This window comes from Crinia signifera, chromosome 6 (assembly GCF_055691185.1).
Source record: "Crinia signifera chromosome 6, ASM5569118v1, whole genome shotgun sequence".
In the NCBI taxonomy this organism is placed as follows: Eukaryota; Metazoa; Chordata; class Amphibia; order Anura; family Myobatrachidae; genus Crinia; species Crinia signifera.
Genome location: NC_139222.1, coordinates 91,859,979 through 91,883,461, shown reverse-complemented (window position 1 = coordinate 91,883,461; position 23,483 = coordinate 91,859,979). Strand labels below are relative to the sequence as shown.

The 23,483-nt window shown below is 42.8% G+C and overlaps 1 protein-coding gene and 1 long non-coding RNA gene across 4 annotated transcripts in view; one reads left to right on the top strand and one right to left on the bottom strand.

Annotated features, from left to right (window-relative positions):
- LOC146007018 (uncharacterized) overlaps window positions 1-18,493 on the bottom strand; it is an 84,711-nt gene extending 66,218 nt beyond the window's left edge. Inside the window, exons 1-3 of one of the 3 annotated variants that reach the window (XR_014444195.1) lie at window positions 17,515-18,493; window positions 7,949-8,105; window positions 6,015-6,089 (exon numbers count right to left, since the gene is read on the bottom strand). Coding sequence is in view for 1 of the 3 variants with exons in the window: in XM_083145420.1 (XP_083001546.1) it covers window positions 4,431-5,447 (1,017 nt within the window). In the remaining 2 variants the exon portion in view is untranslated. Of the gene's footprint in view, window positions 1-4,028; window positions 5,628-6,014; window positions 6,090-7,948; window positions 8,106-17,514 lie in introns of those variants that run through there. The other 2 variants (XM_083145420.1, XR_014444196.1) reach the window with 2 other exon arrangements.
- The window catches only part of LOC146007019 (uncharacterized), a 318,388-nt gene that overhangs the window by 217,835 nt on the left and 77,070 nt on the right, over window positions 1-23,483 (top strand). The window lies entirely within an intron of this gene.

Sequence of the window (23,483 nt, the reverse complement as noted above, 5' to 3'; positions counted from 1 at the left end):
ATAAAGGGTAAGCAGGTTACGGACACATTACGTAACCTGCACTTTTCACTCATTGTCTCTCTGGTCATATGTAATGCACTTTAACAGTATACCCCCCATTTAGCATGGAATTTCTTGACTCCTTCTTCCACCAAAGGCAAAGTGGCTTTCCTATCAAAATACAACAGTTGCGTTAGCGTGGACTTAACGTCATGTAGTAATGGGGATGCTGAGGTAGTCCAGTTGCGTAAGATCACTTTCTTCGCAACTGTCACTATCATAGTGAGAAATGGAAGCAATTCTGTTTTCCTGCCGTGGAGGTTCCATTGTGAAAAATTCGCACATAACATAGCCAACGGATCTTTAACTAGGTGTAACCCACATATATTATTTATATACATCATCACCTTGTCCCAAAATTTCCTAACTTTCCCGCATTCCCACAAATGGTGAAAGAACGTTGCATTTGAGCTTTTACATTTAAGACATATCCCCAGTTCTCCCGGGACAAAGTGCTTTCTTTGGGCTTGTGAGATATATGCTCTATGCAGCGTCTTTATGTGCACCTCCTGCAACATAGCCGACTGCAACACCTTCAATGTTTTTCCCATGTGTTTATGTAGTATATCTCCCGAACCCACTCCCGGAATGTCTGCCTGCCACTTAAGCCCCATTGCTTGCCATACTGCTTCAGGTGTGGCTGGTATTATATTGCCATATATATATTTAATTCGGAATGGCCCAGTAGAACTTAAAGCAAACACTTGCTGCATTACATCTTGTCTTTCGGTGTCTATCATTGGGTTTCCTTTTGACTGTATGAAATGCCTGATTTGCAAATACATAAAAAAGTCCCTATTTGGTAGAGAATATTTAGCTGAAAGCTCTTGGAATGAGAGCATATGCCCCCCCGGGTTGAACACATCCTTAACTGCTAAAATTCCTTGTCTTTTCCATCTTTCATACCCCTTCTCTGTCATCCCGGGAGTGAATCCGGGGTTTCCCCAGAAGGTGTCATATTTTGTGTTTTGGAAGTTTCTGCCCATGCACTTGTTGATTGCCAACCATGCGGAGTATGTATCCCTAACAATAATGTTATCCCGGACCTAGTGTGGCAACTTTGCCCGTGGAACGTGGAGCAATCCCGCTAAAGAATATGGTGAGACAGTTTCCTCCTCCAGAAATCTATGGGTATAGGAGCTAGTTCCCTGGAGCCAGTCCAGGGCGTATCTCATGAAGACTGCCTGGCTGAAGGCCAACACATTTGGCATTCCTAACCCCCCGTCTGCCTTTTTGAGGTATGTTTTAGATCTAGAAATCCGAGGTTTCTTGCCCTGCCACAAAAAAGAGAAGAAGGCCGTATTTATTTTCCCTATATCTTGCCTAGATACCCGGATTGGGAGCATTTGGATGTAGTAGGATAGTTTGGGGAACACTATGGCCTGTAGTACCGCAGTTCTTCCCAGCAATGAGAGTGGCAGTTCCTTCCACCCCTCCAGCAACTTTCTGATATCTTCAATTATAGGAGAGAAATTGATTTTGTATAAGTCTCTAATTTTGCCTGGAATATTTATGCCCAGATATTTAATGGCATCTGTACTAAGCTTGAAGGGGAGGGTATCTTGCGCGGAAAGCTCAACTGTCTGGGGACCTAGCACCTGCAAAATCTCTGACTTATGGAAGTTTATCTTATAACCTGCAAAGGACCCAAACTCTTCTATCAGTTTCCTGATGGCAGGCAAGGATTCAGTCAATTTTGATACAAAGAGAAGCATGTCATCAGCAAAGAGACTGACCTTTAGTTCTATTGCTCCCAATGTAATGCCCCTGTAGTGTGTACTCTCTCGTAGAGCTATTGCTAAGGGCTCCAAGGCCAGAGCAAATAGCAACGGCGACAGTGGACACCCTTGTCTCGTCCCTCTTTGGACCAGAAACGGGGGGGATATGTGACCATTACATGCCACCTGCGTGTATGGTTGTGCATATAGAGATTGTATAGTTCCGATGAAGGCTGGGGGAAATCCAAACTTCTTCATCGTTTCATATAGATGGTCCCAGGTGACCAGATCGAACGCCTTCTCAGCATCCATAGACAGAACGACCCGGTCACCTGAGCCCCCCTCCCCTCCCAACTGTTGGATTACGGTCAACAATTTGCGTACATTTACCACCGAGTGCCGACCACTTATAAATCCAGTTTGGTCCTCGGAGATAACTGTAGGCAGGATATGTTTTATTCTTTCGGACAATATTTTTGTGAACAATTTATAGTCAGTGTTCAACAGTGAAATGGGCCTATACGAGCTCGGCTCTTCTGGGTCCCTACCAGGTTTCGGAAGAACCTTGATTACTGCTGAGTTAAAATACAATGGGGTTGGTTGGCCCTGCAGTATAGCATTAAACACCTGCACTAAAGTTTCTCCCACCCTTGCTTTTAGTATCTTATAAAATTCCCCAGAGTATCCATCTGGCCCCGGGGCTTTAAGGGGTTTAAGCTTAGATATAGCTTGTGTTACTTCCTCTATTGTTATAGGCGCTACAATACGCTCCGCTGCAGAACTAGATATTTTGGGTACTGAAATAGAGGCCCAAAAATTTTCTTTCTTCTCCCGATTAATTTCCCCCTGGGAATACAAATTTGAGTAAAATCCCCTAAGCGTATCAATGATATCAGATCCCCTATGTACCCTTGCTCCTCCCGGGGTTTTGAGGGATTTAATATATGTTGATGATCTAGTGCCTCTCATTAGATTGGCCAGTAATCTCCCATTTTTATTACCATGTTTATAAAACTGGAAGTTTGTATTGCTTATGCACCGTAGTGTCTGAGACTCTAGCAGTGCCTCGAACTGAGTCTTGGCCTGGAGATATTTCTGTTTATGGACCAAGTTAGGGGATGAGCTATAGGTAGCGTATGTTGTTGTTAGTAGTTCCTGGGCCTTGACTATGTCCTCAGATCTTTCCTTCCGATATTTCTTGACAAACGAGATTATTTCCCCTCTAAGCACCGCTTTAGCCGCCTGCCATTTTAAAAACGGATCTACCTCATGTTCCATGTTGTTATGTTGGTACTCCATCCACTTGGCCTCTAAAGCATCTCTAAAAGTTTTGGAGGACGCCAGATAAGAAGGGAACCGCCACTGACGATGTCCCCCTACATCTAGGGCTGTCTCCACTAGTACCCATATCACAGCATGGTCCGACAAACATATCGGTTCCATACCGGTATCTAGTAAACGGCCGCAGAGACCCGTGGATAGGAGTATGTAATCAATGCGTGACATTGTTCCATGTGCTGCTGAAATACAGGAATATTCCCTGTCTGTGGGGTGTAGCAACCTCCAGCCATCCACCACCTGGAGCTGAGTTGCAATTTCACCTATCCCCAATGCTGGTTTTGCAGGGCTTCTTTTTGGTTTAGAGGATTTATCTAAGGACGGTTGGGCTACCATGTTAAAATCTCCCCCTATGATTAAGCGGGAGTCTGAATATGGCAATAATTTTGTCAATAGGTGAGCAAAAAAATTTTTGGAATATATATTGGGCGCGTACACACTGCACAGAACAAATTGTTCTCCATGTATGGTCATCTCTACTACAACATAGCGTTCCTCCGGGTCCTTGATGGTGTTGCTGACTACCACTCCCAGTGTTTTGCGTGACAGGACTACTACCCCTCTAGCTTTGGAGGTAAAGGAGGCATAAGCCTCAACTTTAAACCCCAAGGCTCCCAATTTAGCATGTTCACTATCAGTGAGGTGAGTCTCTTGAAGTAGAGCTATGTCTGCCTTTTGTTTTCTAAGGTATAAGAGTAGTTTTTTCCTCTTAATCGGGGAATTGATGCCTCCCACGTTCCACGAGCAAAATTTTATATTAGCCATAACACATTAGCACTATGATACTTCCTAGACATTGACGCACCGAGTCCCCATTCCCACCCCCCTTTCCCCGCCCAACTTCCCCACAAAATATACATAAAACCCTGAAGGACAGGTCCCTGTGCCTTCCCCCCCTCCCTACCAACAATAAGAACAAAAATAACTCTCAGATAACACAGCAATATATTCCCTATTCCTGCAGCGAGGAGTAGGCCCCACCAGTGAAGCCCCTCCCTCACCAACACCCCTGTTTTGGTATTTACCTGACTTCCTTTACCTCTACGCCCCTAGATTAAACCAGTTTCCCGGGCGGCGTAGCAGGGACGGCACCCCTATTATCTAATTGCAATATACTATCAAACAGATCACAATCCCCCCAATATTAGCTTTATAACATTACTATAACTGTATATATTAGTGTTAACTTTTCCACACTCATAACGGCAATAATATCTCCCTGCGGCTGTCTTAAGCTGGTAACATTGATAGGAGCATGCTCCTAAAATACCTATGCAGTCCCGCTGGATAACCTTAGCATGAATCCATCAAGTCATATATATCACATGCGTGTTCTCACGGCTGTGCAGTTTCTGCAAATTCCATCCTGAGATATTCTCTCGCATCTGCCGCTGTAGAGAAGTCTCTGAAGGTGTCCCCCTCAAAGACCCTAAGTCTGGCTGGGTAAAGCAGCGCGAATTTCTTCTTTTCTGCGATTAATTTAGAGCAAATGCTGGTGAACTCCTTTCTGGCCCTAGTCACTTCAGCAGAATAGTCCTGAAACAGGTGTAACTTGTGGCCTTCCCACTGTAATGCTCTCTGCTTGCGTGACGCTGTCCATAATATTTCCTTATGCAGGTAGCTCAAGCATTTTAAAATTGTGACTCTAGGTCTCACATTCACCCCCTCCTTTTCAGGTCCCAATCTGTGGGCTCTTTCTATGACCATATCAGTGCAGTCACTCTCTACCCCCAACAATGTAGGCAGGGTGTTGCGGACAAAGTGTTGCAGAGCGGGGCCCCGCACTGTCTCTGGGAGTCCCACAAGCCTGAGATTAGATCTTCTCGACCTATTTTCTAGGTCGTCAACCTTGTTGGTGAGGGCATATACAGTTTTCTGGAGGGCGGCATTGTGATCCTTCAATTCTTGTACCTCATGGAAAACCACTCCAACTTGTGACTCATTATGGGAAACCCTCTGTGTGAGCTGTGAAATGTGTCCCTTCAGGTCATTAAAGCTCACATGAAATGCTGCTGCCTGTTCTTTAAACATAGGCGCAATGGTTGCTTTTATAGCTTTCACCATGCTTTGGTATGCTGCAGTGTCCCTGTCTTCCTCCTCTCTGGTTATGTCCCGCAATAAACATTCAGGGGTACCCTGGAGTGAGTGGGCAAGGGAATCTGAGGTGCCCAGTACCTGTAGCTGCACTGTCTGTTGCTGACAGGGTTGTCCGGGCGAATGCTGTGCCTCAGAGCGCGTTCCTCCTGCTGCATGGGACGGAGGAGTGGCCGCCATCTTGGGCTGCTGTGGCTGCTGCTTCACTGCGGTGCGACGGCTCTGGCGCTTCGGCATGGGAGAGAGAAACCTCTCCATACACTGCTGCCCCCTCTCTTAATGCTCTGCCTTCGTGTGTGAAGCAGGGGGACCGCAATCCGGCAAGGTAGGGGTGCCGCCCGTCCCGCCGTCCACGGAGCTCAGCTCTCACGCGGCCGTCCTGTAGCTAGCCGGAACCGGAAGTCGAATATACCCCTTAATGTGTGAGACTGCCAAAAGCTGGAAAATACATTAGTATGGTTATTATTAAAATAAGTGAAACTATAAATAGGTAGAGCTATAGTTATATTTATAAATTATATTCTAAACTGAAACAAATGTTTTACTATTAATTGAACCATTAATACATGGGCGGTGCCACTGTGCATGCGTATAGCACACATACAGTATTGATCACACATGCACTGATGGTCGGACAACTCCTGAAGCATTTGCTGCTGTATATCCATAGGTGGATGCGTTCCTGCATAGTCTACACAGAATACTGCAAGATTTAACCATCTCCTAATGTAAGCATACATAGTGATTGATATATACATTGTAATATATCTATTGAGTAGAAATTGCAATGACTTGAGAACCATTATGGTTTGATTGTTACATTACCCAGACATTTCTTCATTGATATACTGGTACCATCTCTCTTGTGGGGACATCCTGCAGGACGAATGCTGAGAGGGTCTGTGAATGAAACAGGTCATGCATATGTCTATTCAGACACATTGGCCTAAAATCACTTGGGCATTGGTTGGCTGTATCATGGTATAAGAAGCATGGTTACTATGTGTGGCCATCTTAACTCTAGAGATAATTCAGCCTTTGGAGTGGAACACTTTTTAAAGTAACTACAACCCCACTGTCACACCTGCGGGATGTTCTGGCGTGGGCTGGTGTTGGAGCAGGAGCAGAAGGTGCATTAATAAAGCTTGGCGGTCTGATCCGGCTCTTGCTCATGGAGTGTTGAAGGTGAAGGCAATCCTAAATTAAGGAAGAAGTCCAGAAGCAGAGCATTTTGTACGTAATGGAATGGGTCATGTTGGGGGGTATGGATCAGGTAGAGCAGTAGTTCTCAACCTCGGTCTTCAGGACCCCCTCACAGTTTGTTTTCCAGGTCACCTGTGCATTTTTAAAATGTGACAGTTGGTGATACAGAGGACAGCTGCTGGTGAACTGGAAAATGTGCACTGTGTAGGGGTCCGGAGGACGGCGGTTGAGAACCACTGAGGTAGAGCAACTTGAACAGGACTGGTCATGCAGACCAGACTAAAGACAGAGGTTGACTGAGACCAACTGGTAACAAAGGATAACTGGACTGATTTGGAATACAACTGGAACCAGGCTGGACTGGAATACAACTGGAACCAGACTGGAGATACAATACAACTGGAGCTGAACTACTGGACCCGGTCTATAACTGGAAACAGACTGAACCCAGAATGCAACAGGAAATGGACTGGACCCAGAATGCTACTAGAACTGGACTGGACGAGGACTAGTAGTCCCCTAAGTTTGGGACTGGAGGCCAGAGGGCACAGTGACAGGCTCAAGACAGGTGGTCGTGGTAAACAGTACTGGTAAATCAGAGAGGAGCCATAGAGATATCCAGCATCTTGGACTAGGGACTTTATCAAGAGTGGAAGCTGCAATGAGCTGCTCTTGAAACAGCACCCGGATGGGCTGTAGAGTGTCCACTAACTACATTCAAGATGGCAGCTCACCCGCCTGAATCTAAACACAATGGAGCAAGAAACTCAGGAACTTACTCACTGGGGACACTGTACGGGATCAGCGTGAATGGACATCATAACCAACCAGGAGCTATAAATAGCGTGAGGGGACCTCAGTGCTAAGCAAGACAGGCACTTTAAATGTAAGAACTTATACATGAGACTCCAGAATGTGACACACACTATCTACATGAGATCCCCTCAGTCACACAATGCTCACAAAAGACTTGATTTGGTTTAGACTAAAGTTTACCATGTCCACCCTTCCACCTGCCCCTATCACAATTATACTTCAGGCAACCTACTCAATACTTTTAGTACACTAGCCATTGCACTGGCACCTTGTGATAACATTGCTATAGTTCAGAAGCGCACACAGAGGTATCCTCCAGATTGGGCATACCTTTCTTCTAATATGCTAAGGGTTAAATGTACACAGATGGGAGTTGTACTGAAGACGGTATCGCAACCAATCAGATTTTACTTTTTTTTTTTTTTATAGCACCTTCTAGAAGATAATTGGATTTTGCCCATAGCAACTAATCAGATTCTATTATCTTCTAGAAGGTGATTAAAAATAATAAGAAGTAGAATCTGATTGGTTAGACTCCTGGAGATATAGCTTGGTTGGAACACCAGAGAACCAGTGTATTGAATTGCCTGTAAAAATGATTGTTCACTAGGAAACGTGTCTTCCTCACTCTGCATAGCCTTACAATTGTATTCCTATTAGTATTTCATTTCTATTGTCAGTGACCGGGTTATAAAGTATTCTGCTGTTTTGGTCTCCCAAGGCCCTGAGGGATGACTCACCCGTTATTGAAAGGAAGCCGCCTGGGGCTCCGCCAGCACCATCTCTCTCCCTGTACACAGAATGCTGACAGGTTGACAGGTGAATCCATCCGAAAAGTTTGCTCAGCTCCTACACCATCTCACTGTGTGGTACAAGGCAGTCAGGCCCCATGGACACCTGTTCAGGAAAATAAATCGTAATACCAAAATAAATAAACCTCAAGTCTGTTCTCAGTTCTTCTAAATCCACAGGCTGAGGTTGGACATACAGTAATATACAGTAGTGCCGGTATAGAATAATTACAAATACAGATTTGTCCTTCTATTAACTACAGAGCTGTTGACATTCCACAAATTCTTAACATCTTCCAACCTGTTGACACTTTTCAAATAAAGAGAACAGGTTTCAAAACAGTTCTGGGTTGTAGACAGCCTGATGGTTTACTATGAAGGATCTGGCAGTATAAATAGTATACTGTTTATTCTTTTTACTTTTTAATATCTTAACAAAATGAATGATATAGAAGTTACGTTTTTTTAAACATGTGGTACATGTCCCCAAAAGAGTTCCAAAGATAGATTGAATGGCAATCCTGGGCTGGCAAGTTTCAAATTTGCCTGAAGTGGTGGTGTGCCTGAGTGTTGTAGTGAGCTGCCCTGTTTGGAATAAAACAGCCACATAAGGTAGTACATGTCCGTTCTCTACATGGCCTGTGATGCTCGCACCCTGTGCGCCTCTCCTGGACAATGGTGCACTCCAGCATGTGTACATCTTTGGACCCATGAAAGGATCCGTCAGCCGTGTCTATTTATTCTGCCTTGTGATAGCCAGCCCACAGTTTTCTATCTTTGGTACGAGCAATTTCATATTATATTGTCGTGGACGTGGCAGTTTTATATGAATAACTAACTTGTTTAATGCACCATGAAGCACCCCTCCCTATCCTTTTAGAAAGTGAGTTGTATGCTCCACTTCCCCAATAAAACAACAATATTGGGGAAGTGGAGCATACCTCTAAGAATTGGACACCATTGCATTTTTATTTACTTGCTATCAGAATTTTTTTCTTTTAAATATGATTGTTTAAATGTTTTTTTAAAAAACATATATTTTATGATTATATGATTTGGGGTATAGTAATTACCGGGTTATTCGGCGCCACTGTGTGAAAGCGGTATTACTTACTATTACTCTCTCTCTCTCTCTATCTATATCTATATATCTATATATCTATATATCTATATATCTATATATATATATATATATATATATATATATATATATATATATATATATATATATATATATATATATATATATATATATATATATTAGGGCCAGGCTTCCTGTTGTGTACTTGGATTACATATAGCCATCTCTATAAAATGTGGATTTTTTTTTTTAAATAAATGTATCGTTAACCACACTCCTCTCTGCTTCAGAATGATGCCACTAATTCCGGCGTCTGCCAGCATTGTGTTTGAGGCCCCTAGTTAATGTAATGGATTACACCTGTAAGGTGGGGCAGAAATTGTGGAAGCAAACAGGTAATTACTTGTAATTAAATAACGCTACTCTAATTATTCACATTCTCAGCCAGCATGCTCTAATCTAAAGTTTGGGGAAAATAAATGCCCTTGTATCTCGATGTTTTAGATAAAAACTCAGGGCATTTAAGCATGTGAAATGCGATAACTGCACACATATCACGCTGCAGCAGTTGATCAGAATAATAATGCACAACATAGGGTATAGATTTGTAAGGCTTCCCCTTTCTTAAGCACTTCCTCACCCACTGTGAAGTGAGGAGATGTAATGTGTTGCATACGATAAGTGGCATATTAGCTCTTATATTTACTGTTGCTTGTTATTATTCAAATTATACTTTATATAACCCCTAACATTGTGCACAGTGCTTTATAGAGAATGTTTGTATTAATCAAATTAGACCCTGTCCGAGTGATGTCAGCCTAAATCTGTCTCCCAAATACAAGCCATGAACAGCAAATTAACAGATGAATTGCATATAGAATTGGGAGAGGGAACCGGAGCAATGTAAGAGTACCGCACAAACATGGCCAGAGAATTGAACCGCCACACATACTATTAGATTATTAAAATGACAGATAAGCAATCTCAGTAATAGGATTACCACTCCTGCCAAGTACTTAGTATGTACAATGCAGGGAAGTGGGTGCCAATGTCGGCCTACTTTGTGTACTTTGCGGATATAGCTCTATGAATATTGGAGGAAATACCATATATACTCAAGTATAAGCCTACTTTTTCAGAACATTTTTTATGCTGAAAAAGCCCCCCTCGGCTTATACTCAAGTGAGGTTCCCACTTGAGTCAATACGTTTTCCCAGGTTTTTTTTGTTGTAAAATTAGGTGCCTCGGCTTATATTCGGGTCGACTTATACTCGAGTATATACGGTAGATTCTCCGTGAGGTGCCGCCAGAAATCACCACGATGTCCCGACTGTACATAATGCCAGTATTATGGCATGGATTCTTACTCTATCTTTCTGTGCACATGTATGGGGTATATAGGTAAGGGGCCTGGACTGTACATCCTCACTACATGTAAAAAGAGGTGCTTACTTTCTCAGACTTGTAATGCTACCACAAACAGAGAGAGAGAGAATGCAGTTGCACTACCAAAACATTACTAATTATAATTATTATACATGTTGCCATAAATTTTGCATCTAAATAGTTTTTTTTTGGGGGGGTGGGGGGGGTGGGGGATAATATTGGCCAAAATTATGGCCTAACCCACCACGTCCAGGCAAACTCATAGTACCCAACTATCTAGGTGTTCAGGTCTAGGGCATAGGACAGTGGTTCCTTCAATCACGGCACCCCTAAGTATCAGAACATTTCGTCATGGCACTCCTAGGCCAAATGTTTCTAATTGAGAAAATAAGATATAAATATTAACGTAAGTAAATTGTGTTTATAGCTATTCCTTGGTGTCAGTTATGTGCTGGGGGGACAGGATTCACTTCTGTTTGTCCACATTTGCCTATTGCATTGGTCGTAAAATTATTTTAATGGGTCATGGACCACCAATCCAGGGCACCCCTGCAAGTCCTCTAAGGTGTCACAGCACACATAGGACAAAGTAACCCAACCAACCACCCCAAGGTGTGTACAGTATTTATGAATTGCTTTGGCTGGGCTGCTTCAAGGCACCACAGTGAAACATTCATTTCAGCACTTTTTTGTAATCTATGTAACATTTTTCATGCACATTTACCCCTGTAATACTCCTAATATATAGTAGCTTCTCTCACACACTTTGAGGCTGTCTGGATGTGGTAGGTAAGCTCATATTTTTTTTTCTTTGTGTGCAGCACATCTATGGGGTGAAATACATTGCACAGAGGGAAGCCATTCTGGAGGTGCTTTACAGCACATCCCGGTGAATAGAATCACTCTCACAGTAAAGTCAGACAAATGGGATTTAGTATAACACCCTTCATCTCTTAAGTGTACTCACTTATTGTCATTATGGACATTCTCAATAACTTTAATGTCGGGATGCACTAGTCTTAAGGGGGCTACACACGGGGAGCGGAGTGATACTAGATCGCTCAGCACACAGCGCTGCACAGCAATATGCCATAGATTTATCTAGCCTGCTGAATATTAATCTGCGAACCCGCACATCGCTATCGCTATGCATATTGGTAAATAAATGTATCCCAGCCCAGGGGGGGGAAAGTGGCGGCCCGGCCAGGGGGAAAATGGCGCCCCTGGCCCCTACACACAAAGCGATGTAGAGACATTTTCTAAGTGATCTAGTGAGATTGCTTAGAAAATGCCCGGGGATCGCTACATGTGTAGGCATCATTACACTCTGCGCAGGGATAGATTAGAAAAAGAGTCTGATAAACAAATACTGGATGTTAAACTTAGACTGCTCCATCTCCCACGCAGATAGAGACACAATAGTGAAGTCTCTGATGCTGTCGTGAAAAGACATGAAGGTTGCTCCGGGCCTCAACTTACTTTGTAATTTAGAGGGAAAACACGTCTTCCAGGCAGAGATGAAGACATAAGGTGGGGTAGAGTTAGTCACCTGTGAAGAGATCTGGAAGGGCAGATACTTGATTCTGTGATCTCCTGAGGTCAGATGAGCATCAGAGCTGTGTACGTGATGCCTGACAATGTATGGAAAGAATTTGCAGATTAAGGGGATAAGACAGAGCACGACTGGGAGCGGGTCCCTGTGTGCGAGGACTGTCTGTGTACAGAGAGGTTACAGGAGCGGATCGTACCTCCTGCATCAGGTGCTGACACACAGCACTGTATTGCTGTGCCCGTGCTTTGCTCTTTTGCTATAAATTGAATGTTGTTAAATGCTTTGTAATCATTTCTTATGTAGTCTGTAACCTCCATGAGCAGGAAAGTTAATCTGGTCATTGCCCGCTGTATTGTGACACTTGGTGCACTGCAGAAAGAATGACATGTAACCATAAATAACACTAATACCAAAGAGATTTGTGTTTCAATAAATTGATTATTGGGTATAACAAATATTTCTGACAACATGATGGGTTGCCATGAGAGTGCACATTGGATTCAGATCCCATCAGGTGGGCTGTGTATGGGCAGATTTGGTGGGTGTGGGGTTTTCTGTTTGTCCTTTTATGGAGCTTTGGCTTGCATATTATCTTTAGAGTGGTAGTAATCCAGAGGTAAAGGGCTAATTACCCAAAGCACTCCTTAGGGCTGTGACTGAGTGCAGCGTGTTCCTCACAGGCAATCAGGTGGAATGAAAATAGTAAAGCAACTGATTTGTGACCAGTTCTATGAATTGTGTTTATGCATCAACAAAACATAGTAATACAGGATGTGACTACAATGTACAGCAGCATATCTATGCATTTCCTCACCAATCCTGTGTTGTCTAAATAAATATATAGATGCAGAAAGTACTCAGACACTCTGTAGTAATGTACTGTGAAATAGTACCTGGTGATGTCATCTAATTAACCGCAGTAGTTACACCTTCTAGGCCACCTTCCTATACTGACCCTGTTCCTTTTATATATAATTATTAGTCTACAGAAGCAATTGCAGCCAAGTATATATCTGTGTACAATACGTAGTTGCCAACTGTATGGCAGCTCCCCATGGGAGAGGCAACTAAGTCACCCAGAGAGAGGACAGTGCAGAGTGCATGGCTTGGTATATGGGTGGGGGGAGGGGCAAGATGCTGTTAAGGGGTGGGTGGGGGGGGGACTTGGCTGTATGATCGCGGCATTAGATTACTGTCATTATAAAGTGAGGATTATATTTACAATGACTCAAATCCCACCATCCTGTGCCCACTTTACTTGGCATTGGGCAGTGGGACCAGGCTAGATCCAGGAGACTTGTCCAGTTTTCCAGGCAGCCAGGAGTGCCACCTTATTTTCAGGAACTTCCTGATGGTTTCGGATGAGTATGCAAGTATGGTACAATATATTTAAGACAAGTTATTTTTATTGCCAATAGTGGCAAGTTTTTATATAATAGTGATCTATGGACACGGGGGATGGGGGTTCAAACAAATAATAAAATATCTGAATATATTATTAATTAAAAATACTTTTTAAACGCTGAGATTTAGCCAATCAGCGTCCGGTCAGTGTTTTCAAATTCAGCAGCACCGCCGCCCGGTGAATAGAGCCGCAGGGACCCCGCTACCCGCCCCGCACGGACGCCGCTTCCCAGACGGCACTGCCCGCACCCCCCCTTAGCTGGCTGGACCCCACAGCCTGCCCCCCCGCTGCACGGGAAGGAGGTCCCAGGATGGCTGGTCGGACGGCCAGCAGGTCCGACCACCTGCTCGGGTCCGATGCACCCGAAATCACCCCGATTTTGGGCCGATTTCACCGCCGGATTAGTCGCAATTGGCCCAAATGTGTGTAGCAACCACTTCATCAACATCTGTAATGCCTCCACACAGTCAATGCTCAATACATTTCTATTACTGTGCATCTCAATCACAACTATATAACACGTGCACCATGAGTCTCTAGTGATTTTCAGCAACATGCAGTAGCAAAATATTGCTCAACATTGCATGCAACGCCTACATCAAGCTCCTAGGGTAGTGTTAAACAGGTGTTTATTTCCCCAGAGTGCATGCAGTACTTTAAGAGCTGAAGGTATTTTGAATGTATTATATAATTTGTTGCTACAGGTAAATCCTCTACAACAGTGAAATTCCACATTGGAATGATTCTCCAGCACTGCACAATTTTTAATAGCTTTGGATTCGGCATTTAGCACTGGATTAATTTAGATTAAGTCAAATCTGTTGGACTATAAACACTATCGGCCTGTGAGTGCAATCATCTTCCAATCAAGCTACAATGTTTAAGGGGGAGTTTTATTAAGCCTGGTAAAGTGATAATGTAGAAAATTATAATACAGCAGGCAATCAGCTCCTAACTGTCACATTACAGGCTGGATTTGAAAAATTATCACCAGCCACTTTATCACTTCACCAGGCATAAAAAAAATCTACCCCTGAGTTTCCTAAAGGTGCCAAGACCCATTATGGGCTGGATTGCATCGCAACGCATGCAATTTGCATGCGATGCAATCCGAGGGCAGTACAAAAAGTGTGCAGCGCATACTTTTTGTACTGTGCGTTGCAATGCCTGTGCGTTGTATGTGCACCTTAAGGCAGTTTTCCACCTGCAAGGCTTGGCAGAGGCATAAAACTATCTACCCAGTCTGCCATCTGTCAGTGGCAGGCCTTTTACCTTTTAATGTGAACATCAGCTTAAAAACACTGCTAAACGTTATGTATAAAAGGATAACATTTACACAGTGCTGTATGGAAGTAAATGGTAAACAGATATTATATACACTTACAAAACCGAAACAGAAGGTAGAACGTGGGAGGTTACAACCTAAAAGAAGAGCGGTAAAAAGATCTGTAATTCCTATATCCAAAGCTACAAACCAAATGTCCTTTTCTACATTTATGTTACTTAAATAATTGGATCAATTTGGATTTTCTTTAGTAAAGATAAGAGAGGAGACAGCTGCTTATTAACATTTATTTATATAGAGACAGCCTATTCCACAGTTCTTTGTAATTGGGAATGAACTTGGTAATAAACAGGCAAAGTGGTGAAAGGTCCCTGCTCGCAAGGTTACAAATAACATATAAATAGGTATAGAAGTCAACAAATAACAATTATTATTAACCTTTGTATAGCATCAACACATCACACGGTGGTTCACTGATAATTTCTATCCACATCAGTCCCTGGCATACTTGCCTACTTAGATTTCACCTCTCCGGGAGAAGCCCGGAGAGGCAACACGTCAGGGAGGGGGCAAGGCTGACATCACTTGGTCCAGCCCCCCATGTTGGAAAACGATGTGATTCGCGGTCCACGGAGAGGGGGTGGGGCTTAAATTACGCGAAATGCCGCGATCGCGTCATTTAAGCCCCGTCCTTCACTGTAATTAAACCAGCGGGCAAGGGGGGAGCGGGGGCTATCACCAGAAAGCAGGAGACTTGCCCACCTTCCTGGGGGACTGGGAGAAGGACACTTTTTGGGAGGCTCCTGGCCATTCCGGGAGAGTAGGCAAGCCTGGTCCCTGGCCAGCAGAGCTTACAGTCTAGGAGTTACACACTCTCCTGGCCATTTGCTGCGGAGAAAGGCGGCTGGGGGTGAACACCGGACAGGGCCAGACCAGGGCGCCCCCATAAAAACACTGGGCATTCCCCCGGGAATCCAAGGGCGGGAATCCTAGTGCTCGTAAATAAAAGTCAGTTGAGACTGACTTTTATTTGCAAGGGCAGGAGAAATCATTCAATGGTTGGCGAGGGAGGCATGAGAAACCTAGAATAAGTGGATGGACATCTTAAATGCTCTATCACACATACGCACTAGGGCAATTATGTCCAAAGGCAATTAACCTACCAATATGTTTTGGGGAAAATTATTGTAAACACATGGAGAACATGTATGTTCAAATGCAGACTAGGTCCTGGTTGGGATTTACTAATTTTTTGAGGCAGAAATGCTTAACACTGTACAACCATGAGTATATGGTTGAATTTTTTTTTGCAGTCAGCTGATATATATGTACACTCATGCAACACCAAAGGGAACTTTTTTTGGGGGGGGGGGATTCTGGTTGGTTTGCAAAAGATAACTCCTTATTTAATGGGAAAAACCATGTGCACTTCAGGTGGGGCAGATGTAACATGTGCAGAGAGAGTTATGCTGGGTACACACCAGGATGATCCTGCTCATGAGCGGGTCGTCACAGGAGCTGAAGGAGCCGCCGACCGGCACAGGAAAAGCACCTTATGTGACCGTGATCCGATCGCGACCTGCACCTACTACAATGGTCATTTCTCAGATCCTACCTGCAGCAGGTAGGATTTCAGAAAAGACCTAACGACCCACGGGGCCACGCATCGGATCAGGATCGCATCAAAAGGGCAGTGAAATGGCCCAAAACATGGCCGATTTACATACAATCGGTCGAGATTGTATCTAAATTGGCTCGTTTTGGGCCATATCGTCCTGGTGTGTACCCAGCATTACATTTGGGTGAGTTATTTTGTTTCTGTGCAGAGTACATACTGGCTGCTTTATTTTTAAGACTGTAATTTAGATTTCAGTTTGAACACACCCCACTCTAACTCTCTCTGCACATGTTACATCAGCCCCACCTGCAGTGCAACATGGTTTGGTTCATTAAAGAAAAACTTTGCTTTTGCAAACCGACCAGAATCACCCCCATGTGTAGATTCTAGCAAACTTCTTGCACAAAACCTTCACTTGATCTCTAGAATGTCTAATAAATCAAATAAGTTTATTTCTGTTCTTGAAGCAGTCATGAGAACCAGATAAACTGTGCTTTTCCTTTTATACTGATCAATGTAAATAAAAAAACTGGTGGTTTACAGGGAAAAGTTCATGTTTTAAATACAACTGTTGATTTTGATTTATATTTTATAGCATATATTTTGAGGGTGAAAGAGGAACTACATCAATAAGCAATACAGTGCATACATAATACATATTTCACTTCTAATATTTAAGTATAATCTTAAAAAGAGAGTATTGTGTGGGTATATTGCAGTAATAGATGTATTTTGTGTTTACTGCTATGAATAGAACAATGTGGCATGGATTTGTAAATGAAACCAATGTACAAGGTATAAGCCTAGTTCTGAATCTAGGCGTATGAGAGCATTTAGTCACACTTCGCCGATGCCAGTGTGAGATGGACCAGCATGCCTCATTAATACCAGCCAGTGGATTAGCATTTCTGTATACTTGTCAGCCAGCAGTCAATTGTGCCAGTGTAAATACATTAACTTCAGCCACTGTGCCAAAGTTGGAGCTCGCCAGGATGAGCTAGGCCCCTTGGGACTGCCTTTTGCTGCACTCTCCAAACAGGACACCAGGACCGTTCTGGATGAGGCCCAAATGAGAACAGGTGTTTTAATGTGACTGTCTGCAATAAGTTTCAATACTTAATTAAGGTGAAAGATGAGGTACAATATAATAATGTGTTTACCATTATTTCAACAATATATTCTTTATACCTTTAAGGGATGCCTCACAATGGAGTACAGATGGCGGGAAAGCAGGAGAGATTCTATATTCTTCTGGTTGGGGAAGAGAGAAGAATAACATATGCAGACTGATATATTCCATCTATATAGAGAAATGTAAAACAAACAGTTACAGGAGGACAAATATGGCATAAAATATGAAAATATTCAATTTACCCCAAGATTCTAAATTCGTTTTAGATGCTCGTGACATACTGTACGCAGCAGTGGATCTGCACTAACACATGCCATAAAATTGGGAGGTCCCAAAGTAAAGGCTTGGGCATTCCTGACATCAGACCAGAGGCCGATTTTAGACCTCATGGGGCCCTAAGCAAGATACCAGTTTGGGAACCTCCAGAACCATCTTTTCTATTGGGCTCAATGGGCAGTTGACCAGGGGCCCCAGGATTCCAAGTGAATTGCTTTGCCTGGGGCCTGCACTGCTGTTAAGATGGCCCTGGGACCATCCTCCCTCCAACAATCCTTAGCACTATATATTTATGCTGCTGATTTGCAAGCAGCATCCATAGGTATGTGCAGTCTACCGATAAATGCTCAGCTGCGTGACCATCGGCATTGCGTACAAATCTGAATCAGTCTATAGGTCTTTTGGAATTTGGCTTAATACCTGTGTCACATTTAATGTAAAGTGACTGCTCGCTTTAATGTACAAACATTTTTTTTATCCTATCAAAGAACATCAAAGGTACTTTGGGAATGTGAACAGGTCCATGTGATGTCATGACGTCACGCGGTAGTGGCGCAGTGCTCCTATGGGAACATTTTTGGATGGCCAGGATAAGGATATCTTTATGTGGCCCCTTGGGACCTGCTGGGTTGCCCTGTGGAAAATCCACCTATGCATCAGACCACACCATATTGCAGTTTAACTCACCTAGGGCCAGATTCTCTAAGCTCCAAAAGTGAGAAAATGGAGAGTGATAAACAGCCAGCCAATCAGCTCCTACCTGCCATGTCACAGGCTGTGTTTGAAAAATGTCAGAAAGGAGCTGATTGGCTGACTGTTTATCACTCTCCATTTTTATCACTTCTGAAGCTTAGTACATCTGGCCCCTAGTGTGTCTTCTGGGTCTGGTCATAATTGATGCCAACTTCCTTGGCTTCTGTTTGGTCTCCTCTCTTATGTTGTTCCCAGAAGCCCAGCGTTTAAGATTGTCTCACTGAGAACAGAAATCTGGGATCAGGCTAAATTATTGCTGTGCTGTAGCCAAACCCACTCATTCCACAAAGGGCCTCATGTCTAATTTATATGCAGCATAAGGAGGATTGGGAGGAGATACGCACTAATCCTGCCCCTACAGTAGCTCTGTTTGTGTACAGATCAAAATAAATATACTTAAGCTATTACGTAAGTGATATTATGTCCCAACTAGACAATATAAATCATACGGATAAGAACTGTTGGGGAGCCTGTGCATCGGATGGCTCTAATCCACAGATGGTAGCACGGTCTCAAATTCTGCCCTTTCTTGGTAGAGATTAAGAATCTGGTTACTTCCCTACTTGGCATTAATGTCCTGTTCCTTCCTGCCAATTGGTATCCCAGGTTTATCATAATTCCAAAATGATATATCACAGTACATCAGCTTTCATGGTTATCAAACTGTTGCAAGTTGTATGTTTCCTGTTGCTCCCTTGTTCCAAAATACTATTCTGGAGATTTGATAAATCTATTAATTTGCCAATAGAATATGCAAAGCATACTTTATAACTCACCTCTATCCTTTTCTGGACCATGGGATACCTCGAAACATAGAATTTGTTTCTTTTTTAACCATATTGTTACCTCAAACCCTATTGTATCCTTATTTCTTAGTAAGACTGTTTATATGCCTATCCCATGCATATTGAATTGCTTTACTGTCGGTAGGCCTTTACTGGCCTCTACCACCTCTAATGGGAGGCTATTCTACTTGTCCACTACCCTTTCTATTAAGTCATTTTCCTCTGAATTTACCTCCTCTCAGTGTCCGTGCATGTCATTGTGTTCTAACACTTCCCTTCTCTGCTCTAAACTTTACATACAGTAATAGGATTTTTTTTAGTCTTTACGGGTAATTTATGAGATGTAGGCCAAATACCATTTAAATTGCCCTTCTTTTTACCATCTCTAGTGTATTTATGTTATGTAATATCCTTCTGAAGATATGGCCTCAAGAACTGGACACTGTATTCTAGATGCGGTTGACCTATACAGTGGCATTACTTTCTGCTACTGATTTGTCTTCCTATGCAACCAAGCAGACTTGCCTTCCTCATTGCTTTGTTACATTACTTACCTGCCTTTAAGTCCCCTGAAATAGTGACTCCTAGATCCCTTTCCTCCTCAGTAGTTTCCAATTCATTATTGATCAGCATTGTAGATGGTGCCATATGGCCATGAACATACATTCATCATTAGGGAGGTCTATGCCTTGATCATTTATATGGGGGACATAGCTGTATAGTTTTTTTTATTAATAAGGGTCAATTTAACTTTGTGTTCTATTAGATATATAAAATGTGTTTTTGAGATATACACAGCTGCAAACTGTATTGTTTCTTCATTTTTTCTTTTTCTATTTTATAGAATGTACTAGAAAAATGATAGCTAGAATCTGATTGGTTGCTGTGGGTAACACCTCCAATTTAGATTGAATACATTTCCTATATACTGTTCTATATAGTGTATACACACTATGTGTGAATAGGAGTTTGGGTGAAGGGGTAACGTGGGGGGAGATCAGGGTTTAACACAGTTGAAGGTGGATCTAGTTCCATCTACCATTACAGGGGTGGAACAGAGTTCCACCACCAGTAATGGTAGGTGGAACTAGGTCCACCTTCAACACAGCACTGCACAGTAATACCCTTTTCACATTGCAAAAACCTGCTTTCAACCCGTTTTTCTAAACGTGTCTTAAAACTGGTCAAAGGCCAGTTAAACCCCTTTCATATTGCATGATGTAAAGGTATATTACAGTTTAAATACCGTTTTGTACCTTTCAGATTCAACCCGTTTCACCCATAGAAAGCCATACAATGTAATTTTAAATGTTTTTTTTCCTGCTTGTGGGCGGGGATCAAGTGTGGTTATCATTTATAGCAAATACCGTTTCTGAGCTGTTCACACTGCAGGTGAAACGGCTCCGAACCGTGTAGGATCCTCCCAGTGTTGCAAGTAAGGGGGTACGGCGTGGTACGGAGTACCTGTAAGAAATATGTTGTAGGTACACAGTACCACTTACCCCATGTCAATTCTATTTTTATTTTAAGTCTAAATATAATGCATCCGCAGCCCGCCCACCCAGCGTTGTGATTGGTGCTGAATGCAGCTACCGGCTACAGCTGATTTAGCCTGTCAAACTGACAGGCATCAGCGGTGCCAACAGTATGAAGAGCAGGCTCCACAATTGTAAGCACAAGCTGCCCAGCTCTCCCCCAAGCAAGAGCCAACACACACCCAGTCGGGATTCCCTGTTTCTCATTCCCTGTCTCCTGATGCCATGCTACTATTGTCATTTAGTCACTCCTCTAGCTTTGTGTGACCACACCCCCTCATGACACGTGGCCACGCCCATTTTTGGTGGAGGCTATAAGTACCACCAAGAAAAAAATTCTACTTGCACCACTGGATCCTCCTTTTAACACGTGTCAAAATGCCGGTTTTCTGTAACCGGTAAATTGACAATGTAGCTTTCACATTGCTGCTGGAAACGTTTTAAAGCACAAAAAAAACGGCAATATACCGTGTTACAGCTGCAATGTGAAAGGGGTATAATTCCAACAGCAAAGACTGTCCCACCACCCACGTCAATAGATGCAGACAGTGCTAATGTCACTGACAAGCTGCAGCCACCTCCTTCTTCCTCATGATCTGCCACTGCCAGCTCCATTGTACATGGGAAATGAGCTCCACCACCTCTGCAGGACCACTTTAAGCCTTCGTTTGGATGTTGTTCACCTTTTGATGTTGTTCACCTTTTGATGGTGATGCTCATAGTGCTGAATAATAGTATTGCCTGATTTTGATCCCTACAGGCTGATTTTTTTTTTGCCCCCTATCTTTTTAATTACTAATTTGACACTGTGTGGGATATTTTTTTCACTAAAATATTTAAATACATTTTTTATGTATTTTTTGGAAAACAAATTGTCTGGTTAGATCTTTTTAAAATTAGTTTTAATGTAGTGGAGAAAAAAAATCAGCTATTATACACTTACACATTTATTCTTATAAATATAATCTTACTTCAACAGGTAACAAAAGGAAGTCATGTGGACAATAATAATAATCTTTGGTAAAATAAAAATCAGGTCATAAATTGCAGTTATCTCTGGCATCTGCTACAGCCACCTCAGCTGGTCCTCATTCTACATCCCATAATACATATGTTGTTATAGCACATAAATAAAATAAGAGTTTTGGAAACTTAATTTACAGTAGAAAATGGATAATCCATTGCAAAGCCTCCATGTATTTATTTTGTTTACATAGCCACTTTCTTGGCATCCTAGAGATTTATCTGCTCTATTGTGGTTGGTAGTGGCAGGTTCCTCCTTAGTGAAGATAAGGTTTGTATTGATAATTGAGCCATTTAGTCAGTTCTGCCTGGTGGTGTGTTAGCTATGCCATGATTTGTCAAAGCTGCCGATAGCTTGCAAATGGCAATGGGCATTACCATTGCACAAGTCTGTTACCGGTTTAAATCTATATGTCCAGGCCGCAGATGAGTGCTGGCTTAGATAGACTGTGGCAAAGTAAATGTTTCCCTAAAGGCCCATACACCCGTAGCGATTTTGGGCTATTTTCTAAGGGATCTATCTAGATCACTTGAAAGTAAGCATGGATTGTTCCATGTGTACAGGCTTTAGCATCATCGCTCAGCACATGACTCCTGTCACCCTGTGTGTATGAGGCTTTAGTGTTCTCATCATTATTGGTAATCGTTTAAGTAGAGCTACCAAATTACCAGGTTTGCAGTGATTTATTAAATCATGTGTATCTGTTTTCAAAGAGGTCAAAACTTGATGATTTTTTTTTCTTTATTCAAATAAGATCTTAAATATTTTAGTGGAAAATTGTTTTCCGCTATCATTGTATCGTTACTCTGCCACTCCCTGGTATTAGTAGCATTACCTCTACCCACCCGTGTCTATAAGTCCCTGTTGTGTCCCAAATGCAGCGGCTAACTAGAAATTTTGTGCCCTTGCCATACATTTATACATTTTTTTTTACCTAAAAGCTCCTCAGGGATTACATACTCCAAGGGAAAAATATATATCTATCGCTATCTGGAATCTTCCCGTTAGCGATATGCACTACCCATTAGGACCTCTAGCATTTGTCCACCAAGGTGACAGATATTTTTAGAGGGACATTTTCAGCAGCTTCCATACAGGTGCCCAGACCCATTGGAATCTGCAGAGACCATCCACCCCCACAGCCCCGGCTCCCCCAAGCCACCGCTTGGGCTGCAGTGCCACTGGTACACCACTGCCCAAACGGACATATTTCTTTATTGAAGTATTGTATTCCCTTAAGCATGAGTTTCCTTACACCCCCCTCACCCCCAGTAAAAACACATTCCTCTAAGGTAGAGCACAGCATTGTGTGACATAGTGAGGATTAATCATCAGTACTCCTGCCGCAGCTTATTTCTCCAGATGTGCGGGACAGGTTTCCTGCAAGACTGTCGCATGTGTTGCAACTGTTTCATTTAAGGTTCTGGATCAGTGCTATGCACAAAGAACATAACCATCACTCACCAGTGTGCTACAAGAAAATAGCCACTGCTCACCTGCACTGAGGACTGATGTCCTAAAACAGGTGTCTATCATTTCTCAAGGCTTAGTACATCTGGCTCTATGACTGACAAAGTGGAGAGAAAGGAAGTACCCAGGCAATCCGCTCAAACTACAATGGTACAGGCTGTGTTTGAAAAATGACAGTAAGG